General features: G+C 52.1%; 8 protein-coding genes across 8 annotated transcripts; 4 read left to right on the forward strand and 4 right to left on the reverse strand.

The window, feature by feature from the left end:
* The first annotated feature begins 122 nt into the window (after window positions 1-122).
* On the forward strand, window positions 123-1744 carry M421DRAFT_415873 (Creatinase/aminopeptidase). The gene is made up of 2 exons (XM_033590863.1): window positions 123-242; window positions 291-1744. Exons 1-2 carry the CDS (start codon window positions 135-137, stop codon window positions 1599-1601), a joined length of 1419 nt encoding a protein of 472 aa, XP_033453780.1. The 5' UTR covers window positions 123-134; the 3' UTR covers window positions 1602-1744.
* Window positions 1745-3660: 1916 nt separating this feature from the next.
* On the forward strand, window positions 3661-4232 carry M421DRAFT_415875 (uncharacterized protein; the record flags this gene model as incomplete). The annotated part of the gene is made up of 2 exons (XM_033590864.1): window positions 3661-3817; window positions 3843-4232. The coding sequence occupies exon 2, from the start codon at window positions 3843-3845 to the stop codon at window positions 4230-4232; it is 390 nt and encodes a 129-aa protein (XP_033453781.1). The 5' UTR covers window positions 3661-3817.
* Window positions 4233-4652: 420 nt separating this feature from the next.
* On the reverse strand, window positions 4653-6424 carry M421DRAFT_88722 (uncharacterized protein; the record flags this gene model as incomplete). The annotated part of the gene is made up of 2 exons (XM_033597693.1): window positions 4653-6246; window positions 6300-6424. The coding sequence occupies 2 exons, from the start codon at window positions 6422-6424 to the stop codon at window positions 4653-4655; spliced, it is 1719 nt and encodes a 572-aa protein (XP_033453782.1).
* A 2557-nt stretch (window positions 6425-8981) lies between these two features.
* On the reverse strand, window positions 8982-9266 carry M421DRAFT_415878 (uncharacterized protein; the record flags this gene model as incomplete). Its single annotated transcript, XM_033590865.1, has 2 exons — window positions 8982-9113; window positions 9153-9266. Coding segments are annotated over 2 exons (246 nt in total), but the record flags the coding sequence as incomplete, so codon positions are not given.
* A 2839-nt stretch (window positions 9267-12105) lies between these two features.
* Window positions 12106-12784, reverse strand: M421DRAFT_931 (uncharacterized protein; the record flags this gene model as incomplete). Its single annotated transcript, XM_033598088.1, has 2 exons — window positions 12106-12147; window positions 12212-12784. The coding sequence occupies 2 exons, from the start codon at window positions 12782-12784 to the stop codon at window positions 12106-12108; spliced, it is 615 nt and encodes a 204-aa protein (XP_033453784.1).
* A 59-nt stretch (window positions 12785-12843) lies between these two features.
* Window positions 12844-16921, reverse strand: M421DRAFT_415879 (TPR-like protein). Its single transcript, XM_033590866.1, has 6 exons — window positions 16812-16921; window positions 16594-16714; window positions 16217-16543; window positions 15552-16168; window positions 13618-15495; window positions 12844-13568 (listed from the first exon to the last, which is right to left on the reverse strand). Exons 1-6 carry the CDS (start codon window positions 16815-16817, stop codon window positions 13050-13052), a joined length of 3468 nt encoding a protein of 1155 aa, XP_033453785.1. The 5' UTR covers window positions 16818-16921; the 3' UTR covers window positions 12844-13049.
* Window positions 16879-19931, forward strand: M421DRAFT_199677 (uncharacterized protein). Its single transcript, XM_033588095.1, has one exon. It carries the CDS (start codon window positions 17102-17104, stop codon window positions 19460-19462), a length of 2361 nt encoding a protein of 786 aa, XP_033453786.1. The 5' UTR covers window positions 16879-17101; the 3' UTR covers window positions 19463-19931.
* On the forward strand, window positions 19918-20676 carry M421DRAFT_51836 (uncharacterized protein; the record flags this gene model as incomplete). Its single annotated transcript, XM_033594967.1, has 1 exon — window positions 19918-20676. The coding sequence occupies one exon, from the start codon at window positions 19918-19920 to the stop codon at window positions 20674-20676; it is 759 nt and encodes a 252-aa protein (XP_033453787.1).
* Window positions 20677-22239: the final 1563 nt, after the last annotated feature.

Genomic DNA, 22239 nt, shown 5'->3' on the forward strand with positions numbered 1-22239 from the left:
AAGTGGGTTTTCTATTGGGTGCATGATTCGACGTTGCACCGCTACCGGTAGCGAGATCCAGGGAAGGCGATCCGACCACCTCTCGACGCCAATCGCTGGTATGCATGAAGTCTACAACACCAACTTTATCCATCATGAAAGAACCATTGTTGCCGTATGCCGTGCCTGCGATTCAGCACCGGGTCAATACGGTCGCACGATGGGTGTTCTGCATTACTGCAGTGACGTTCTTGCTTACTTGGGTTCGTTAGTCAATGACCCATTGATCATGTCGCTAATAGTGCAAGCAGAACTACGTCGAGTACAATGGTCATCCGAGCACTCACGGCGGTTCCAAGAAAAATGAGTTCAAAAAGTGTTCTATTGATACGTATCGTGCCACTGGCTTGGAATTCCTCGCTACCGCTGAGAGGCCACCCGTGAATGAGTACGTTCTGCGAAGGAACAACCTTGCCAAAGCTCTCGCAGTGGAGGAAATCGATGCATTAATAGTCGAGCCAGGCTATACTTTCAGCTACTATGCAAACATTACACAGCCGCAGTGGGAAGTTTGGGAGCCGGAGGAGCGTCCATTTGTCATGATCATCCGGCCCGAGAAGTTGTCAGATGGCAGCATCATTGCAAACACGTCTTTCCTAGTACCACATTTCGAAGAGATACGTGCAAGGTTGCTGAATATGCCATTTGAGGAAGACATCCACACCGTCACATATGAAGAGCATTGGAACTACTACACGACCTTGTACGAGTCGGAAATCTGGGGTGAGACGCTGTCACCTACATTGATGGTCGACGAAGAGATGCGCGACTTCATCCAACGTGGTTTCGCAGCTAATGGATTCACTGTGGTTGGCTTGAGTGGTGAGGTCGAGGCAGTCCGTCAGATCAAAACTGAACGTGAGCTTGGCATACTGAGAGCTGTCAACACGGGTACTGTTGAAGCAATAAGGGCCATGCGCAAGTGTCTTTACGAAGGTTTGACAGAGAATGAGGTTGCGGAGGTACTCGACGATACAATGAGAGCCGCGGGCATCGATCCGTTCTTCGACATTGTAGAGTTCGGGAAGAGCGCTGCCTTGCCTCACGGAGGGTATGACGGCAGCAGAAAGCTTGAAGCCGGCATGTTCGTACTAATCGATGTGGGCGCACATTTGTACGGATACAGCAGCGACGTGTGTCGCACCTTCTACCCGCCGTTTGTGCCAAACCCTCCACCCTCGAAGTTCAACGTCACCGAGCAATTGCGCGTCTGGCAAGTCGTGCTCGATGCGCAGGATGCAGCAGTAAAGGCTATGGTACCGAATGGGACGGCTGCTGCGGTTGACATTGCTGCCCGAGAAGTCATTGCTGCAGCTGGTTACGAGGAGGAGTTCACCCATCGCCTTGGTCACGGTATCGGCATCAAGGCACACGAAAGCCCGTACCTCAACAAAGGCAATGTCGGCGCGATCCTGCGCCCTGGCATGGTTTTCACCGCTGAACCTGGTGTGTACGTACTGAACGACTTCGGGGTACGCCATGAGGATATACTAGTAGTGAAAGAGAACGGCGAAGCAGAAAATCTCAGCGGCGGCTTTGCAAGGAGCCCGTGGGAACCATGAGCAAACGAAGATGCCGCGCAGCAAGCGTTTCACTTACATAGTAGGCGCACGCGGTTTCATTGTCATTAGATCGCTCGCTAGTGGGACCCAAACACGCTGTAGCGCCGTAGTGTCTCATGTGAATACCCTTACTTCATCACCTCCTCACCTTCTCGGCACTCCAGTCGTATCTTCCTCTTGACCACAACCCATGAAACATATCCGGATGATCATTGAATTTGTTCAACTTCCTCACGATGTCATTGCGACGTTGTTTTATGTTCGCCGCAGCTATCTGCTGCCTATTCTTCACGTTAACGGTGGCCAGCAGCAATCTAAATGGTACGTCCTTGACATTTACATTGTCGGCGATCCGACTGACAACTTCATTCTCTGCCACGTTTGCCAATATATCTGCACCCGTTCTTGTCTCAATCATCATCCCGCACGATGAGCGTGTCACAGTCCCTGCCGCCTCCTTCTCCAACGCCACCGAGCCAAGTCTTTTCCAGATTGCAAGGGGTGATCTCCCACAGGAGGAGCTGTGAAATAAGAAGCTGATGAGTCAGGCAGCGATCGAGATCTACCTGCTCTCGGAACCCAGTATCATTGACGCAAAGCTGGATGCCGGCTTGGCAAGCGAATTCAAAACGCTTTACCCAGCACTGCGTGGCAAGGGCAGAGTCGTGGAGCGTCATGTAGAATGCAAGTACGACCAGCGCTCAGACAGCATCGACACCGATAAGGTCTTGATCAATGTAGAAGAATCCAGGGATGGCAGCGGGGGTTATGTTGCTGCTGTAGTGGGAGGTTAGGGCCGATTAGTTATTGTAACCACGTGGCTCAGATCACATGATATCCTATTGTAGCAGGCGCTGCCTCGTGGGCAAGTGCAACAAAACATCACACAACACGACAACAGATAGCAATACACTCGTTGATCACAGTCTCCGACCGACACTGCTCACGCAGTTACAGTTATCGATCTTGTGCGCGGGAATTTTGCCTAAAAAGTTTGCATTGCAGTCTGTGTACTTATTTTGTTGCGGTATCAAGGGCAAATGTATATGACGAGTGTAATGTGTTAGTTATAAGCTTAAACTACGTGCTAATTACCTCTAGATCTTCCTAGAGTATTCTCTAACAGTCCTTTGCTTAATTAAAAGCTATCTTAAGCTCCTTTGTATATAACACAAATTGCTTAGCCTAGTTCTTACTAATAGGTGTCCTACTATGTAAAGCTAATAGTTTGTCTACAACATCTGCCACCTTACACAGCTAGGCGGCAAATCTGCGTGAATTAAGGTTAAGGATGTGTTGTATAATTATCTGCTCTTCTATTGCAGAGAGCTTCTAGCTGTTAGGTAGTGCTTCTTATTAAAATGTAATTTTATTTAGCTAATTAGAGAGCCTCTAGAAAGGTACCTTAAAGGCAGCAGTAGCGCTCTATACGCTCTTAAATTATCCTAAGGTATAACGTGTTTCACAAGCGAGCGCCGCACCCAAGCGAGCGCCGCACTCTCGCTGCCAGAACGCCGGCGCAACAACAGCGCGTAATGTCTCAACCACAACAAGCTCCTACACTCTATACTGAAGCTGATGTACAGCTTGCTATATCTAATATCTTAAGAAACTAAATTCAAAGTATCTAACGCGCTAAGAAAGTCTACAAAGTGCCTAAATAAATAATCTAACGCTGACGCAATAGAACACACTCTTAACACAACTGCAAGCTAGTTAGGCCTAAAGCACAAGAATAATTCTACCTTCTTGCTAAGTTAATATCTACTTGCGTTGTTGTTGCATATTATATTGTTTAGAAAAGTTGCAGTGCCAAGAAAAAGTGTCCAGCTTGGTGGTGTGTCTGGCTTGGTGGTGCTTTACGTTAATGATTTTTTGTAACTAATGGTGTTTACCTGATCTTAGTTTAACTGTCCCAACCTTGAATGGTGCTCATTGTTCTCCAACGCTCCTTGACCGTATTTATCATGATGCCGCTTAATGCACTCAAACTCAACATTCTTTCAGCGGCGGTATTCTCTATAAACATGATGACTTCTTTCGACGCACGTAAGCATGCCTCCCCTTGTCGATGTCTACACAGCCTCTTGATGTGTGCGCTTTTGTGCCTCCTTTTCTTCCAACAGCAGGTTCATACAACCCCTGCCCTCTCACATCTCCTTTCAAACCCGCAGGCACCCTCTTTACCTTAAATTTCACGCCCCGTCTTTCTCCATCACCTCTTCTCCCATCACGCTCCTCATGCGGCCCGTCACCATCTCCCCTGTCTCTTTCAGCTTTCTTTCGGTCGTCGGTATTCCCACCTCCCCTCTTCTTCTCCTCTCTCTTATCACACAATCCTTCTCCGTTCTTCTTCAACAGCTCGTCGCACCGATCTTAATGCTCCCGGTCATACGCATACTCCCCTTCTTCGTTCTGGCGCAGCATCAGAACCAGCGGGTCTTTGCCGTGCGGATTGGACACCGCGGCGGCGATTGCGGCTTAGCTGAGACCATTAGGGTACTTATTGTTGATATTGTGGACAGCGCGGTTGGTGAGGTCGCGATAGGAACCGCGTTGTCTGGAGGCAGCCAAGGGTTGGAAGATCTTGAGCCCATGGTTGTGATTTTGGAGTTTGAGGCGGGAGGCTAGGTGTTGTCAGATATATATGTCCCAGGTTAGTAACTGTTGCGGCAAACTTAGCCGCTGTATATCGATGGAAAACTGCGCTGAGTTGATTGCTAGCTAGGAGGCGACCATATATACATGCCCTGAGACGTGCTAGTCCAAGGTAGTCAACTGAGGTGACAATCGAGGCCTGTCGGACCGACTTGCACCGCAACAGTAACGTACCTGCATATTCACACACTGGGAGTGGTCATGTATTGGTAAAGGTCACATGTCAAGAACGTTTGTCATTGATAGCCGTGATGCCTATAACATCGTGAAAGCCTCCCGGCTCGGACCAAGACTCCAAAACCTCCGTCCAGCCTAACCCAAACCTGGAGGTATCTGTGATATTTTACAAACTTTCAAGAACGCTGACCCAAAATCTGCCCTGGAGGTAGTCATCTAGACACCAAATACATCGTCGGCAGCGTCGCCCCAACCGCTTCCGACCTCGTGGAGGCCCTCAGTATTGAGGAGGTTGGCGTACTCTCCACCACCAAGGACCATGCCCTGGAGGTATCCAGTGTTCTGGCCGAAGGGAGTCACCGGGGGAGTGTCGTAGAAATTCATCTGAGGCGTCGCCGGGAGGCCCTCAAAGTATCGACTGCCTCCAGCCTGAGGGGTGTGCGGGGACTGCTCTTGCTTGATGTTAGCCTTGACTTTACGGGATGACCTCTTCCACTTGTAAGGAGCCTGGAGGACTTCACGATCTTGATCGGCGTATGCACGAGGAAGAGTGACGATGAAAGACTGGGTAGCTTCAAAGCGGGTAGGATTCTTGCGTGGGTTGTGAGCCTCAGGTTCAACGGAGGCTTTGGTCTTTGCGCCAGGTGTAGCTGGCTTGTTCTTGCGCGTCCACGCCATCTTGAGAGTAGGGATCGAGTGGCCAGCTTCAACTTGTTTGCCACGGAGCTTAAGGAGAGCCTGCTGCAGGGCGCCAGCGGTACACTTCTCGCCGACAACCTGAGCAGCTTGTTCAAAGGGAATTTGAACCCCAATCTCTCCGCAAGCCCAGACAATGCCAAGGCACACGTTCTTCCAATCATCGTCATTCCACCTCAGGAGTTTGGGGCGGGGCTGGCGTGGCTTACGGGGTATACCGTCCTTGTTGAGCTTGGGAGTCTTACGGGGACGCTCATTCTCAGACTCGCTCGCTTCGCTATCCTTGGCAGGAGTAGCACTCACACTGTACTGTTCATGGGCATATTTCTGCTTGAAGGCCTCTTGACGGTTATCACCAACGTCGGCGTTATGAGATCCTGCAGCGAAGGGAGCAGATACGAAGGCATGGTTGTCGGTAGGGTACATTGGCTTAGCCCCACCGAAAGGACCGGGGACAAAAGTCTCAGCACTGCCAAAGTGAGTTGGCCCAGCACTATTGAAGGACGCAGATGCGAAAGGATCGACGCCGTTAGTGTAGGGTGGCTCTACAGTACCGAAGTGGCTAGGAACAAATGAGTCATTGCCAGCTGGGTGAGGTAGCTCAGTGGTACCGTAGGAACCGGGAACGAATGAGCCAGGCACGAGAGTATCGCCTGACAGGGACTGCGCGAGGTTGAAGGACCTTAGCATGCTGTCGCCGTAGATGGACGCTTCATCGTAGAAAGCATGGCCGCTATGAGCAGGACGGTTAGGTGGCTTGAATGCGTCGTGATGATATGGACCCCAACGAGTGTTGTCAGGGGTTGCTGCGTAGCTGAAGCCTCGAAATGGCTCGTCAAAGTGGATCTCGTCCATGTCAACAGCTCGAGCGGAGTCGACGACGGGCTGGTGGTGGAGAGTTTGCATCGTTTTGATCTCGTCATGCTTGCGCTTCTTCTCAGGAGTCTCCTTCTTGATGACGAAATCGTCGTTGCTGGTGCGGGGAGCGGGCGGAGCTGGCGCCCTCTCAGGCTTGGTGGTGATTTCCTCGAGGCGATTATCGTGAGGTCGCATGTTCTCGTACTTTTCAGGGTCCTTCCAGTTGGTGTAGATAGGTTGGGTGCGTGAGTGAGGCCTCAAGGCAGTTAGCATCATTCCGGGGACACTTTGTGTATGGATGCAGCATACCTAGAGGGCTGTGGGCGCGCAAGAGGAGGTGCGCGAGGCTCCTTTTTAGAAAAGGCTCCCTGGGGGTAGTCAGTATATGCTGTATGTCCATTGAAGGATTGAACAACAATCCCACTTGTGGCCATGTCTTGGGCGATCGTGGAGGTAATCAAAAGAAGAACAAAGCTGCACGTACCGAGCGTGAGGAAGCAAGGTGACCACGTTACTTGCAAACACCAGGAGATTGGCCGCCAAGAACTCTCTGACTACTCCCAGGGCAAGCCAGGTGTGGGGCTGGATAAGAGCAGCGTGCGGAGGCAACTAGCGGAACGGGAAGGGCAGGAGGCAGGGGGCGCTCGACTACAGCGTCCAACCGTATGCTCTCAACGCGGGGCAGCAGCACTGAAGTATCCACTGGCCGATTTGACAAGTTCAAAGATCAATGTCTGCGTCAACTCGTACCAAACTCTTGGGAGGACAATGGAAGTCTCTAGCTGAGCAAGCTACACGTTGTCAGCACGTCGAACAGCAGCAGCAGACGTGCGGAGTGTACCTTGTAACGCGGGGCTAGCTTCGAGACTCAGCGACTACTATGCTAGTCGCTATTGACGGAGTTATGCGTGGGCGAGGTGAGAGAGGCTTGCGAGCGCGTCTGGTTAACAATAGACGCTGGAGGTGTGTGGCTAAGAATGGAGCGCTGGAACGCAGTGTGCAAGTTGAGAGCTTCCGAAGCTTGCCCACTCTACCAGGAGTGTAGAAGTGACGGCTAAATATCGCATATATACTTCCGGAGTTCGGAGGCGTAGCGCCTGTGTTGGTCCATGTCACGTGCCGACGTGGTCACCGCGGATTTCCGACGGTAATGTGGGTCCACGATGAGAACTGACAACAAACGGCCAATAAAATCGGGCGTTTTTGTTACGTTGCTGTGGTCCAGGGTCTCTTGTTCCGACTATCGGCGGCCGCAGGTGTCGTGGAGGACATCATAGCCCTACGCAGGATAGTCTGCGGGACGGGTGGCCTGACTCGGGGTACCGGTATGCTGAATGATATATGTTATCATAGGCACAAGCAATTGGTTCCTTGTGCTTTGCGCGGCGGACCAATGCGGGCTTCGAGGGGTGTTATCAACGGGTATGAGACATGACAGATCCGTCTTGATGAACTTTGAGAAAGGGGGACAACATTGAAGGCAACAAGAAAATAATGGCGATATGTAGAGATGTAGTGACATGAGCTATGAGGAGAACAAGAAAGTAACTGAAACACTCACTGGAGCCTACCTCATTTGATGAACAGGCATCAGAAGGGATGGCGACGAAGCACCGAATGGCTTCAAGCCAGTGAAATACCTGTAGCTCCTCAGTGCGTTGCAAGAGGCCAATAATTGGACATGGAGTACCATTCGCTAGTCGGCGGATGCTTTGCTCCAAACATCATTGATGACAGTGATTGCCACACTACGTTCAAGTTTGTAGCCTGCCGTGACATGCTGTGGCTGCAGCACGGTCCGGAACCGTACTAATGTGCTTTATCTCCGGTGTGAAGACGATCGCGCGACTGTGGTTGATCGATCTGGAAAATATCCTTCAGCGTGTCTCATAGAACATTATGTCTTGTAGGATGGCTAGAAGAGGAGGTGTAAGTGGAAATGAGGTTCAGGGTCCTCCACGAGACAGAACTATCCTCCTAAGGTTCGTTGTATGTCCTTAGGTGGGTCAGTAGAGTCCCGTATTAGTGCTTTTCCATGAGAAGATTCAGAGTATGGTCAAGTGTAGCATTGAAGATCAGGGAGAGCCAAGTAGCTTCCAGGCTGGCAGATGCAGCACCACCTTGCCAGACTCACTATGTAACACTCGGCAGGACGGTACTCTGCTGCATCACGACACTGCTCTCGTTGACTTCGAATGCCCAGATGTGAGAGCGGGATGAGACGGGGATCGTGGAAAGTTGTAGAAGTTGCACCCTTGCTGTTCAGCTGCATGCCACGCGATTTGTAATGTCGCGGCGTGAGCTGCGCCATAGGACTCGATGCCGCGATGTCCATGACAAACCCTACTTGAACACCAAGTCCAGAACCGTGACTTTCGGCACCGGCACATACGGGTTCAAATAAATGCGTTTGGTAGGGACTTGATCTATTGTTAATTGTGGCCGTGGCGTGAGGGGACCACTCGTGAATTGAAGGCCGAACGTGTTGCCCCTTACTGGTGATTCTTGACGTCTCGTCAAGGTGGATCGAGGGAAAGCCGAGAGAGACTCTGATGGCTATCCTGCGCTGTTGAGCATGAGTAGGGAGTTGAGTTCGACGGGGGAACAAGTTTGGAGGGGCTGGGGCGCCTCCGCGGGACAATAAAAAGGAACGATTCGCTTGGCGGGATCAAAACGAGGGACGTCATGTTCACAACGAGAAACCTGGAATTGCTTTGATTAGGTATTGTCATATGGATGCATCCATTACTACAGAAGCTATCTGTTCGACTGTCAGTGTGAAATTTTTGAGAGTGAAGTGCTCCAATGGGGTAGTAGAACTGATGCTTACCCGTGTCCGTGCGCGCAACGCCTGGAGTCGCGCAACGCCCGATAATCACCCTGCAGCACTATACAAACTTGAGGCTGTAGAGCCACATACAATAGCTATTATCGCAAGATAATTCAGTGGATTGTTCTATAGACTTATTCGACGATATTCTCTCATACACATTAATTATATAGAGTTGCTGTTCTGCCGCTGCGGGTGGTGTGGGTGCAAGGTGCCGCAGGAGGCTCCGCAGCAACAACACCACGCTGCGCAGCTACTGCACCACAATTCTGCTTCTTTCTTGGTGCTACAGACTGTGACACCTTGCGCTTGCCTCTTTGGGGCAATTGTACAGCTTTTTGAGCGTCGCGAGCTTGTTCATCACGCTCTCTTTGAGCCTTGCGTTCGGCTGCTTCCTCGGCATTCTCAGCTCTCACTCGCTCACGCTCCTCCTTCTCCCTCTCCCGCTACTCACGCCTCTCTTAGGCAATCTTCTCATCATATAGCTTGTTGGCGTGTCTAAGCTTCGTCATCTCTACTTTTTTAAGTTCTTCTGCCTTCTAGTTCTGTTGCTTTGTCCTCTCATCAGAGCGTGCTTTCTCTACTCTACTAGGAGAGTAGAACTCAGCCCCACCGTGATAGTCCTTGCGAGGCTGAAACTGAAGAGCTTTGCTCTTGTTCTTATGCTTCTTCTAAGTCTTAAGCACCTCTTTAAGGCCCTAATTCTCGTGGTGGAGAAGCTGATTTTAAATTGAGATGTGGTGGAGTGAGCGGCTGATCTTCCTCGGCATGGACTCCAATCGTCACAACGCTGAGTTGCAATACAAGTACAAGTTATACTTCAAGCTTCTGCAGCAGAAGATCACTCGATACAACATTGAGCCAGAGAACACGTACAATATAGATGAGAAGGGCTTTGCAATTAGAGTGCTGGGTAGGACAAAACAGGTGTTAAGCAAGCGTTAATATGAGAAGAAGGAGGTTAGGCGGGCTTGTTAAGATAGCTCACGCGAGTGGGTGAGCCTCCTAGCTGCAATCTGCACTGATAGTACTGCTCTTCTACCTGGCATTATCTTTGCGTAAAAAAACTCCACCCTCTAGAGCCACTAGGTGGCAGATATTCAGGCAGGAAAGCACTCTATCCACGTTGCCTCATGGCCCTCAGGATGGATAATCAAGCACATTGACAGTCTCTGGTTCGGAAGCAATGGTATAAGAGGAGGAAGCATGAGTGGAAAACAAGGGGTGGGGGCGACCTAGATCGAGAGACACGAGGCCTCCATCTTGTAAGACAGGCAATTGAACACTTCCTAAATTATTGATACTCATTGATTGCTACTGATGAGTATGTTGTCAATGTGCGATGCTGGCTGGTTGAAAGGCGATGCGGGCAGCCGACCTTATCTGTAACTGCGTGAGCAGTGTCGGTCGGGGACTGTGATCAACGAGTGTATTGCTATCTGTTGTCGTGTTGTGTTGTGATGTGATGTTTGAAGACCTGACGTGTACGACCAAGGAAGAGTATCAGTCGAAACCAGGATACTTTAAAGTAAAGAACACTTGTCAACGAGCAGTATATGATTGTTAAGAGTACGTCTGTATTGATACCTGCTGCATCGACAAAAGAAGCATCGCAGAACTTTCAGAAGCCATCAACTCCATGTTCAGGTGGTATGAAGAATTGTCGCAGAATATATCATGCCTATTTACCAGCCAATTCAGGGGTGCTAATGTATGTACATTTTGCCTCTATTTTGGCTGCAACAAGAATCCAGTATCTGTTACGCTTTCCTTTCAGATGTGGGCACCGGTGAGGTTTTGTCTCCCAATAGCTGCTGGTTCAGTCGTGGCTGGACTCTACAGGAGCTGATAGCACCTGTGGAAGTTGTTTTTGTGAACAAGAATTGGCAGAATCTGGGCGACCGCGAGACGTAGGCTGATGAGATCACTACGGCTACGGATATCGATAGGCACATGCTTGTAAGAGAGCACGGGACGGCACAGCAGATGTTGTGTAGGTGTTCAGTCGCACAACGCATGAAATGGGCTTCAAACCGGGTTACTTCACGCGAAGAAGACATGGCGTATTGCCTCATGGGCTTATTTGATGTGAACATGCCGCTGCTTTATGGGGAAGGCAGAAAGGCATTCAGACGGCTTCAAGAAGCAATCATAAGCGAGTCGTCTGATCCCTCGATACTCGCATTTCGCACATCAAGAGCGGAACCTAACTATCAACTGTCATATTCCCCTATACTGGCGCCGACTGTACGCTGTTTTTACGATGATGTTCGACATGAGTGGTCGCAGTATCCTGGAAACATACGATTGGACAACGGGAACATCACATTGGTCGCATACATCGCGAAGCTGGAGACTACAAAGGATGGAGTCGTCAATCCCTTTGCACCGTCCCACATCGCATACCTCGATTGTTTCTTCGAAGAAGACTACCTGTCAAGACCTGGACTCCTTATCGGACAAGTCTGTCGTGGCAAATTCAGGAGGTGTTCTAGTTCACCAATATTGCTGAGAGCAACCAAAACAACATTGGGAGAACATATCGCCATTGCTTGCAGCAGAACACCGTTTGGAAGTAAGCCAAATGCACTTCCAGTGAGACGAATGGAGTGGAGTAATTTCCAACACTTTGACGCAGTCAAAACCTATGGTTCGGTCCAAAGAAGCGAAATAACAATCGAGACCGAGAGACGCCACAATCTTCTTGGATTCACTCCAGGCAGCCCAATCACACTTGACTTCTCCGCACTAAAGCACTATTGCGAGATCGGACCCTCACATCCAGCGCTGCAGGCTAGTGGCTGGTACTTGACGGCCTTCAACTTCGTTGGCGTCGTTACGCTCACGTATGAGAAGGAGCATTTCCTCGTGTTCTAGGGCAGCGACCCCGGGCCTTGGAGTTGCATCCAGACCCTTGCAAGTCTCAGATTCGTGAGTGACTTTGCAATTGACTTGGACGTGAGCGATGAGGATGCTACAGACGCTGTCGTACAATACATGAAGCAAAACGAGACCCGCGTACGTGATCTAACGGGGATATTCTCTACGTTTCCATCGATCTGGGGCCCTTTTGAGAAGCAGAGTTCGCCTCAATTCATAGTCGGCCTTGTTGACAGTCTTGAAATTAGACGTTCGTGCACTACTGTCGAGTTCATCGAGCGAAAGGTACCACGAATAGAGCTCACGGCGGGAGATCTTCCAAAGCAATGATCCGTATCATCACCCACGGCAAATAGAATGACTCAATAGATCTGTGCGCCGAGATCCTGATAGTTGCCCGCTTTCCTACCGCAGCACCTGTGGCAGAAGTTCGACCAAGTACCCATCCTATATCATCGTTAGCCTATCGATCCATCTTTTCAAACGCACCTACGGCAAAAGCCGAACTCACCGGATCCCTCACAAACCCTAGCTGCTTAAACAACCTTCCAAATCCCTCACTTAGTGCCCTCTCACTCGCGCCATTCTGTCTCTCCCACCTTGTAATTGGCACAACCTCATTTGGCCGCTCCCCCACGTCCTTCACAACCTGCACGTCACCTCTCAACCTATGCACTGTAGCTCCAACATCCAGTACCGTGAAACCGAGATGATTGAACCCTAGTCTCCCCTGATCTCCACTCTTAGTACAAATCTCAGCCTGTCCACTGCCCTCCTCAGCGCCGTCGTCCTCTTCTTTCGTGCGAAAGTGGACTAATTCCAGCAACCCAAGCGTGCTAGTTAGAACCTCGTGCTTGCTCGTTTCCGCCGCGTACGTCTTTGGATTCGCACGGTACGACGCTGTCTGCAGGTAGCCGAGGCAATATACAGTTATAGGACCGACGTTGCGGGTGAAGACAATTCGCATGCCCATGAGCGTTGTGTAGAAATGGAGGGTGCGCGTGGGATTAGAGATGCGCAGCATGAAGTGGTTGAGGCGGTAGCCATTCGTTGGGCTGGCATCGGACGAGGGCTGTGTGGACATTCTATTGTTCGTGGAGGAGTGCTTGCGGGCTGAACGGGCTTGAACTGCGCTGGTGTGTGGGAACTATATAGCATGTCGAGCCGTGATGTCGGGACCGCGTAGGGACCACTTGCGCCCACCTCCCGGTGCGTTTAACGAGGTACATCACAGCCTCTATGTACAGACATACGAATGAGAGGTAATAACAACGTGTTATCCAACTGCAAGCGCTTAGTAATTGCAGATGGGCTTGTTCTGTGCCGCCAGTCTGCTCTACACCTCTATTCTACAATACGAGCCCTCCCAAAGCAACGCTTCTCCAATTCCGCACTGGATGTGTATCTTCAAGCTCAACGCACCACCATAGAACTTCCTTTGCCTTTTCCATCTGCCCGCCCTCTTCGTATGCCCTTGCAAGTGCGTACCATGCCTCCGAGTAGTCCCACCCTGCTCCAAGCTTCGTGAGCGTGGACAGCAAGCTGAACGCGCGGTCGCGAGCAGCAAGACGGCTGAGCTCAGGTGGAGAGAGCTGGTTCTCGGCGGATGGGATGTGAGATGTGAGGTGGTGTTTCTTGGGCTCCGCTTCTGTCGCTATCCCAGATGACGGTGGAGCTTGTGCTGGCAACAGCGGAGTTATCTCTGTGGCTTTGGTGGGCTCCATGGGAATGTCCTGGCTGTAGATATCGAGCAGAACATTAGAGAGACCCACAATAGCCTGCGGGTGATCGGGAAAGTGAAGAAGTGCGCGCTCAAAATCAGCACGGGCCTCATGTTTCAGGGACTGGGCTACAAGTAGTTCACCGCGCTGGAGACATTAGCAGAAGATTCAGGATTCATGTCGTGACTGAACTTACAGCATTGTAGGCGTCTGCCCAGAGCCCCTCCACACTCTTCCCACCTCCCCAGCCTCTGTCGGCGAGTGCCTTGGCTGTGGAGAACTCAAGTGAGAGCTCATTTTCAAAAGTCTCTACCAGCTTCAGGGCTTCGGTAACGGCTTCTCTCGCATCCTCGAATACTTGAGCTCGGGCATACAAACCGGCTGTGAAGATCCAAATGTCAACCAGTAACGACACTTTCTGCCGTCGATCCTGGAGCTTAGAAAAGCGAGGGTCCGGCGGAATGTAGTTGGCATCGGGCAACGGAGTTGGAAGACGAGTATCCTGTCGAGGAGGCTGATGCACATGGCCTTGGGGAGGTGAAGCATGGGGCAGGTTGTGCGCTACAGGCCTGAGTGGTGTCTCGCTGCTTTCGATCGACTTCCTAGGTGAGCTCGCCGAGGACAACGGTCGTGGGGCGTTACTTCGCGTAAGAGTTCCATTTGATGCGCTCTCAGGAAGGGGCGGCACTTCTACTGACTGGCTGCTCCCTGCCACAGATCGTCGGCCGAGGCTAGTACTACGTTTCCTCAACTTGCTTGAGCTCCGGGCAACGTTCGACTGCCCATCTTCATGTTTATGGTGATGAATCAAGTGAGGAAAATGATGATGATGATGCCCGTTTGCTTGCGGTACCGATCTCTCGTCGGTGACTTGAATGGCAGGCGCTGGCAGCCCTGCTGCTGAGCTACGCGCAGATGTATCTTTCTGTGTCCTGATGGAGCCGCGACCACGGAAAATGCTTCCCTTCGTTGTGCCAGCGCTGCTTTTCGGTGGCGTCAGGGTCGCTGGGACTTCTAGGTTGACCTTCTCGGTAGCGGGCGAACCGAAAAGTCTACCATAGAGCGCAAGCAGCTCGTCACATCCGTCGACAGCAGCTACGGTACCATCAGTGACTTCGATGAGCGCCAGTTGGGTCATCTTGATTTGTAGAATGCCGCTCTTCTCGAAGTTGCCCATACGGTCGACAACGCCAGGTGTGCTGACGTTGTGTCCATTGGCGTCCTGCAAATGCTCACTGCGGCTCGTCCCGGCATCTGTTCCGAACAAAATTGTTGGATCTCCGAACTGCGCGAACGCTGCCTCGCAAGCCTTCTCCGCCGCGGTGTATTCGGAACGCGATGTTAGCAGTAGGGCAAGGAGGTGCCATAGGGGAATCAATTTTCGCTCACGGCCGAACTCAGTGGCTGATCCACTCGATAGGACGCCGTCTGTGCTGTAGGCGGCCTGTGTTTTCGTAGCAGAGGAAAGCGCACGTTTGGCTACCTTAATGGCTCCAGCAATGTCCCTTGTCTCTGCAAGCACGGCGGCTAGAGCGTACAGCGCATCAACATTGCTGGGATCCTCAAAAGTCGGCGAAAGTGACTTGCGTAAGAAATGGATGGCTTTGGCTTGTATGCCGGCTCGTGCATCCGCATCGTAAGTGAATTGCGCCCAATGCGCCTGTGCAACACCAATAGCACAGTATGCGATAGCCAGCGCTGTGGGCTCGACCAGTGCTCGTTTCGCTGGTACCTCGCTGGCACCAGTCGCTGGCTTGTTGTCCTCGTAGTGGTTCAGCCATGTCTCGAGGTTTCGCCCAATTTCAATAGCCTTCTCCGCTTCTTTGCGGCAACCAAAGCGACACAGCAGCCGTATCGCTTCAGCCGATGTTCGAAGAAAAGTGCTGTCGTCGTCGACCCCTTCGTCTGTCTCGCCCTCTTGCTCCGCTCGATCTTTGCCTCGTGTCACGATCTCGATGTACGAATCGTACGCCTTGAAAGCCAGTTCAAATTCGGCCAAAGATGCATGTACAATAAAAAGATAGCGCAAGATCTGCGTAGAGTGGTAGGTCTTGGTCGCGGCTCGATACAAAATCTGAGACGACGGATTAGCATCGTTGACAGGAATCGACATGTTATAGGAATACTCACATCGATGACACTGCGTCCAATTCCTTCTTTCCCGCCTTCGCCTAGGTCGCTGTCGGTCCATGACGCGCCGCAAAGTATGCGCCAGTTGCTAATGACGGATTCTACCCAGACTTCGATCTCGCGATTGCTTTCGCTTGCTTTGGGGAAGTGTGTCTCTTTGATCAGAAGATTCTCGTAAAAGGTCTCTACACGCTTCAATTCTGCCCGCTGTTGTAACCGCAAGGGAGTTCGATCATGAACTGCGGGCTTCTCGGTAGGTGCTTGTATTGTTCCTGCTTCGTAGGGTAGTTCGTGGCGGATGATGGTCGACAGTGTGTTGTAATACGATTTCCAGGCCAGACGATGGGACTGGGCGTGGCCTGCAGAGTCGAAGCCAGCGCTTCGTCCTCCCTCGGAAAATCTGGCCAACGCTCTGAAGGTTTGCAATGCATCAACGGGTCCAATGATGCCGCTGCTGCCTTCGCTCTGATCTGACAGCTGACACAATCGGCCGAGGAGGCTTTCTGTCCACATTCTGAATTGTGCTGACTCTCCGGTTTGCGATGACAGCCAGGGCAGGATAGAGGTGTAGGCCTTCACGGCGTCAGCAGTAGCGCCTATCCTTTCCTGAGCGGAGCCTGGATCGCGTCAGCCATGCGCCATGTACGTGGTGTGACTTATTCTACCCTTCAAGAAGGTTCCCTTGACCACACAGACTTTCGACCAGCCAGTGAGTGACGCTGCCTGCCCAGAGATACGAGCGGCAATTTTGTCGAGACTGTCGGGAAGGCGCGACACAGCCAACTCATGCTCATCCAAGACATAGTGCAGCCATCCCAAGCAGACACTGGCCTGGAAGGCCTCCTGCGACAGATCATCCTCTCCTTCGATGGCGCTGAGCAGTGTCGGGGCGGTCTGAGAGAAGCCGGAGGATGCCGTCGAGGCTGCGGTCGAGGGTCTCTGGTTGATATAGGTGGCTATCTGCGCTTCCGCGCGACCAGTGAGTGTGAGGCCTGTATGCGCCGTTAGCCTTCATGAAGCCGGCCGGGGTAGGGTCGCGGACATCGGCGGTGAGGAGCATGCTTCTCGACCTTTCTGCACAGCTCGGGCACGTCTTTCCATCGCCCGGCACAGCGGGCCTCGTCTAGTTGCTGGATGTAACCCACAGCCTTTGCGCTTTCGGTCTACGTCGCGGTCAGCTATTGAAGCCATGCGGAGGATGACGTTGCTGCAAGGAGCCCCAAGGAACGGTGCGTATTGGTGCAGACTGCAAGAACCTACCACCATGGTGTTAATGATATGTACGTCGCGCTATACGTGGTCGCAGATGACCCAGAATCATGTTCGAGGAGAAATGCAATCTCCAAAGAAGAGGGCCATGGCCGTACGCTCGTCACTGCGCGTCTGCACACTCCACGATCTTGGTGGCAGACCCCTGTCCGCTAATTCGCGCACGGACCTCTTTCTTCCAACGCTCGTGAACTTTTTCTGCCATCTGAGCTCTCCCCAACGCAGCATTGCCAATACTTTCTGGGTTTGAAAAGAAGAAGAGGAGGAGAATATACAGAACTATGGCCCCGATGACGACTGAGTTGGCAACTCTCCGAACGCTCAGCTTTCGCATCTCTTCTACCGCGACCGCACAACTTCCCCAGCATGTGCCTGCCATAGCTGCATCCTTGTCCAGTTGCAGGACCCTTCTGTCGTCGACCCAGACGTCCAACGCCAAATCATCCTCAGAAGCTTCAGTCGCAGTACATAAGTTCCGGACCTTGCTTTCAACCTTACTCCAAGATCGGACTACCCAGGGAAGATGGTCAGCTATTGTTCTGATCAAGGCCACTATCGAAGTTGGCGGCTGGGAGACGCTGCAAAAGAGCCTACCCTGGGTGCGCGGACTTTTGAGTGTCTTGTCGAAACCTGACCCACCAACCTCAAAGAAGCTGTGCATCATCACACTGACCCGCATTTTCATGCTTACACGAGAGTATCCGACCTTAATCCGCGAAATTACGACTCCGACGCTGCCAGCATTCGTACAGACGGGTTTGCAGATTGCTGGTTCAAGATCATCAGCTGGCCTTCTGCTCACTGTACTTCGGTGTTTCTATGAGTTGCTACCAAGGCATCCGACCATCTTCCGACCCCACCTCAAGACGCTCCGACCGCTGCTGTGCCGCCTAGTCGCACCTACTCCCTCCTCTGGACTGTCAGCAGATCAACCCCAAGATGCTGTCTCGTCCGAGATCTCGGACGCTGCACGCAGATTGCTTGTTCAGATGCCATGCTGTGCGCCTAAGGGTGCGTTCAATGAAGAATGGGAGAACGCGCTGCGAACCACAGTCGGTGGCGTGCATCGCGTCGCTGATCGGGTCTTCCGTGCAGTCCTCGAGGATTGGCAGTCTACAGTGCGAGAGACTCCTGCTAACAGTCACACTTTGGATGGCGAGGTCCAGGACCTTGAGGACGACTACCTATCTCTACCACCTTGGTCCGGAATCTTTGCCGGTAGCGAGAGACTTATTGGTCTTATTCAGCTTGTCAAGCAATACCTCGGAAGCCCAACGGCGAATGCTGTTACCTTCAAAGTTGGAGTTATTATGGATCTGATCACTCGAATGCTGTCACTCACAGTTCCTGCGTCTGGGTCAAAGTCCTTCCAGAACACCGTAAGGATCAACAGCCAAGTCAGCAAGGAGGAACGGGAAAACCTCTGGCTGGTACTGCCTGCTGTTCACGTCGCCGCGGTCGAGCTCCTCCTAGCCATGGCGAACCGACTGCAGGCGAGCACACTCGCTATCGATACTTTAGTCCTCGACCAGCTCGTGTGGGTGTTCGGCTCCGAGAAGGACAACGCGCAGGTGCGGACAGCTTGCTACCGAGCCATTGCAGCCCTCCTCGAGCGATCAGGCGTGACCTTACCCAAACCATCCATTGACTCGCTTGTCCCACTTATCCGTACTTGTTGTGAGGATCTTCTGCCTTCTGAGACCAGTCCTACTGTTGTGAAGGACACCCCAGGACAGGCCAAGTCGAAGGGCAACAGCCAGCCTCAGACTTCTGCAAATGCAGACTCCTTCCTGGGTTCGAAGTCTGTGAGTGATCCCACTGCCAGGTTCTTGGGCCTGGAAGACGCTGCGCACGATCTGCTGCCGGTACTACTTTCAGATGTACGCGCGCAATACTTTTCCGACTCCTTGAGGGCGCGCCTCGACCGCACTGCTGTGCTCATCCAACACAAGGATGCCATGTTAGCAAGTGTACTCAATCCGCCGCCGAGCAAGAAATTTGGCAAACCGGCAGCCAGTATACTACCTCTCATTGCTCGGTCATTCCAAGGAGATCGCGACATTGAGGGTATGACGAGGCCCCGAATGCCGGTTATTCGTCTCGGCACTCAGGATGCCGAGCTGGACGATGAACCTGAGGAAGAAGATGAAGTGGAGGCGGAAGGAGACAAAGATACCGATGACGAAGCTCAGGCTAACGAGTCTTTCGTGGGCCAGGAACTCGACACAATGCTCAAGACGGCAGGAGAAACAGACGTAGTCATGCGAGACTTCTCTAGGAATGTAGCTGCTGAGCCTTCTGTACCGACAGCGGTGGAGGAGCAAGGGCCGTCTGAGGCACCCAGCAAACGATCCCACACTGGCGAGACCCCTCTTTCCCCTGCGAAGCGGGTGCGATTTGACGAAGCAAAGTGGGCGGCAGTGCCGGCCATGCCACCAGCTGTCAACGCATCTGTTCAACCGGTAGAGGAACCAAGGAATACCGAGCTACCCGTGATATCGGACTTTACTGTCAGCTCCACCGCTTCTGCAATCCCCGATTTGCCAATGCCAGGCGAAGGCGGTGACGACAGTGAGGACGACGACGACGACGATGTTGTGCCACTGGTATTCGGGCAAGACAGTGACGATGACTCTGAGTGATTTCTGGGGTGTCGCAAACAATTCGTAGGGGACAACGTTGTTTCTCTGGTTCAACAAATGTCAACTATAGTTCGCAGCGAATGCACGGACCGTCTATCAATAAAGCAACAATTGCTCACAAGTTGACCTTAGAATTGCGCAAACTTTTCCACACACTTTCAAAGCCGTATTCTACACTCGAAAGTCTAGCAGATACCCCAATGGCGTCTCGACACTTGTTGAAGAACTCTCGCACAGCCTTCAGCTCCCGCCATTCACCATACCCAACGAACACCCCAGTCGCAACACATTTGCAAGCCAGCAGCTCACGCACTGCTTTCACGCCAAATTCTCCAGAGCAGGTTGTACCCGTACAGCCCGTTGTGCTCCGCTACGAAAAATACCAGGACGACATGCCCGTCAAGTCAACAGAAGCCCAGGAGCAAGGCTTCACCGGCATGCGCCACTACGCCTTCATGTACAAGCAAAAGAAACTCGACTTAAAACCGTCGCTCGACCACATCGACTACCGCGATTACGATGCAGATCTCACAGACTCTGACGCACACTTCGGAACGGACACAGAAGCACCGACCTTCACAGGCCCACCCAAACCACCACTAGACATGGCAGCCTACACTCAGCCAGTTTACGCCGGCACGACTCACAATCCCACCGTCTTTTTAGCGATCCTGCACATCGCGCAGCGCAACCTTCCGGGCATGGACTTCGTCAGCGCATTAAACCACATCCCCAACATCCGACCTGCGGACCAGCTCCCCGTCTTAATCCCCACTGCATCAGGCAATCTCGCACCCGCCCCGTTCCTTGACTCGCGGCCTCCATACAAGAGACCAGGTGACGACGATATCAATGTCGCCTTCCTGCCGTACTTCTACGGTGAAAGGCATGGCATTGCGTATTGGCAATATATCAAGGACTTCAAGCGTGGTATTGCCCTAGGCAGCGCGTGCGTCACACCTTGCAGCGAAGATGATCTGAGGCATTACGGGCTGGTGGATTACATCGCCGCTGAAGATCTGGCTGGCTTTATCAAGCAAGATGGGGGCAGCGTGCGAGGCGTGGATATGATGAGAGTAGTCGGGATTGAGGATGGAAATTGGATGCAGAGGGATGTGGTGGAAGATTGGACGGACTGGAGGGCAACGTTTAGGACGTGTGCTGTTCATTGGGAGAGCAGGATGAGGTTGATGAGGGGCGAGCATGAACGGTGATGACAATGTCCGTGTGGGCGATGCAATGACGATTGGTAGACTGGCGGGCTAGAGCGCGTCGCTAGATCATAAGGAAATCCTCCGGTATCACCTACTGGTCCCAAGAGTTGTTGTTGTGTACCATTGTCGTGAACATGATATAGTCTGACGACCGCGGGGGGAACTATCCGCGTTGCAGAAGCAAATTTGAAGTTAGCTTTGTCGCAGGGCAAAAGGCCTCCACACTCGACAGGGCAAGTTTCTGCACATCGCGCCATAAAAGAGTCGAGCGGACCGTCTTCTCATTTTCTCAATCTCTCAGAAGAACTCCCCTTCACCACCTACGGGTACTCGCTCAAGACTAGTTGCTACCCCTGATTCATCGGGCGTACAACCTGTACTTCGAGGATCCCAGCGTAGTCCATTTCGAGCTACCATTTGTCGTGACGTTGCGCCCAAATTCCCGTTTGTACTCGCTTGGCGCATTCTCCTTCACCGTAAGCTCCTCGTCACCCCGTGGGGCACGTCTTCAGCTAACTCCACCCCTGCCTCCTTGCTGGAACTACAACTCAATCTGTAGACACACTCAGCCATCTCGAACATGGGAAAGGAAGAGGGCAGAAGCCGCAAATTGTGGACAACCAAGACTGGATCTCCAACTGGCTGCGAGATGCAGATCATCGAGAGTACGACAAGGGAGTGAGCGAGCTGGGCGAGGCGCAGACCTTCGATTCAATCAACTCCACAACCCCACTGAGACAACCCCCACTTTCAGCGTACTATGAAGAAGTATCACCTACCAATACCAGCTTCTCAGATGGCTCGATCTTCGACACACCAACATCTCCCGGCGACACGGATGGATCGAAGACGTTTTCTGCAACGATATCCGGATGCAGGCCTCAGCGACGATCAGGAAGGATACATTGACGGTGAGAAGGAGAGAATCTTGTCGATTGCTTGTCGACAGCCACGACTCCGACATTGACAGCCTCGCATCGTACGATCCACAAAATGAAGTCGCCAACGACCTTAACGACACACCATGCATTCCAGTACTTACCTCATGCACTCAGTGAATACACGCAGACCTTCCCTGCTCGAGAAGAGCCCCTGCTTACTCGCGGCGCCGGCGCCAAGGTCAGGCAGCGCTTTGTCTCCTGCATCGCCGCCCATTTCCCGAGGAGATACTCAAGTCTGATACGTCATGGTCCACGACACTCGTAATGGAAGACGAAGGCGAGAAGATATGGAAGAAGAAGCTGGACTTGGCTGATGAGGTATGTCTCATGGAACTGCGTTACAAAAGAAACAGGAAACTGACCAGTCTCCAGTTCTAGAGACTGCACGATGCAGCACAACATCAGAAGAACTGGGTGCTTCCCTCAGTTGAGAGTCCAAGAGGGTACTTTCGGAGTCACCGCATACGGACAGAGACAATGTACCCTGGTGAAGGTAGAAGTGAACGCAAGGACAGGTTCAGCTACCAGGTGCTCTGTGTGGCGATCGATACCTGGGGTTGGAAAGACAGTACATTGAGAAGAGGGGGAAGCACTGCCATAACACAATAACCGCATATGGAGT

This window comes from Didymella exigua, assembly GCF_010094145.1.
Source record: "Didymella exigua CBS 183.55 unplaced genomic scaffold M421scaffold_2, whole genome shotgun sequence".
In the NCBI taxonomy this organism is placed as follows: domain Eukaryota; kingdom Fungi; phylum Ascomycota; class Dothideomycetes; order Pleosporales; family Didymellaceae; genus Didymella; species Didymella exigua.

Coding starts and splice junctions, on each gene's coding strand:
- M421DRAFT_415873 (XM_033590863.1), top strand. CDS start 135: ATGAAAGAACCATTGTTGCCGTATGCCGTGCCTGCGATTCAGCACCGG. Junction 243..290: donor TGACGTTCTTGCTTACTTGG/GTTCGTTAGTCA, acceptor TAGTGCAAGCAG/AACTACGTCGAGTACAATGG.
- M421DRAFT_415879 (XM_033590866.1), bottom strand. Junction 16,169..16,216: donor CAAGGGAACCTTCTTGAAGG/GTAGAATAAGTC, acceptor GACGCGATCCAG/GCTCCGCTCAGGAAAGGATA. Junction 15,496..15,551: donor TTGGACGCAGTGTCATCGAT/GTGAGTATTCCT, acceptor CCGTCGTCTCAG/ATTTTGTATCGAGCCGCGAC.
- M421DRAFT_199677 (XM_033588095.1), top strand. CDS start 17,102: ATGGCCCCGATGACGACTGAGTTGGCAACTCTCCGAACGCTCAGCTTT.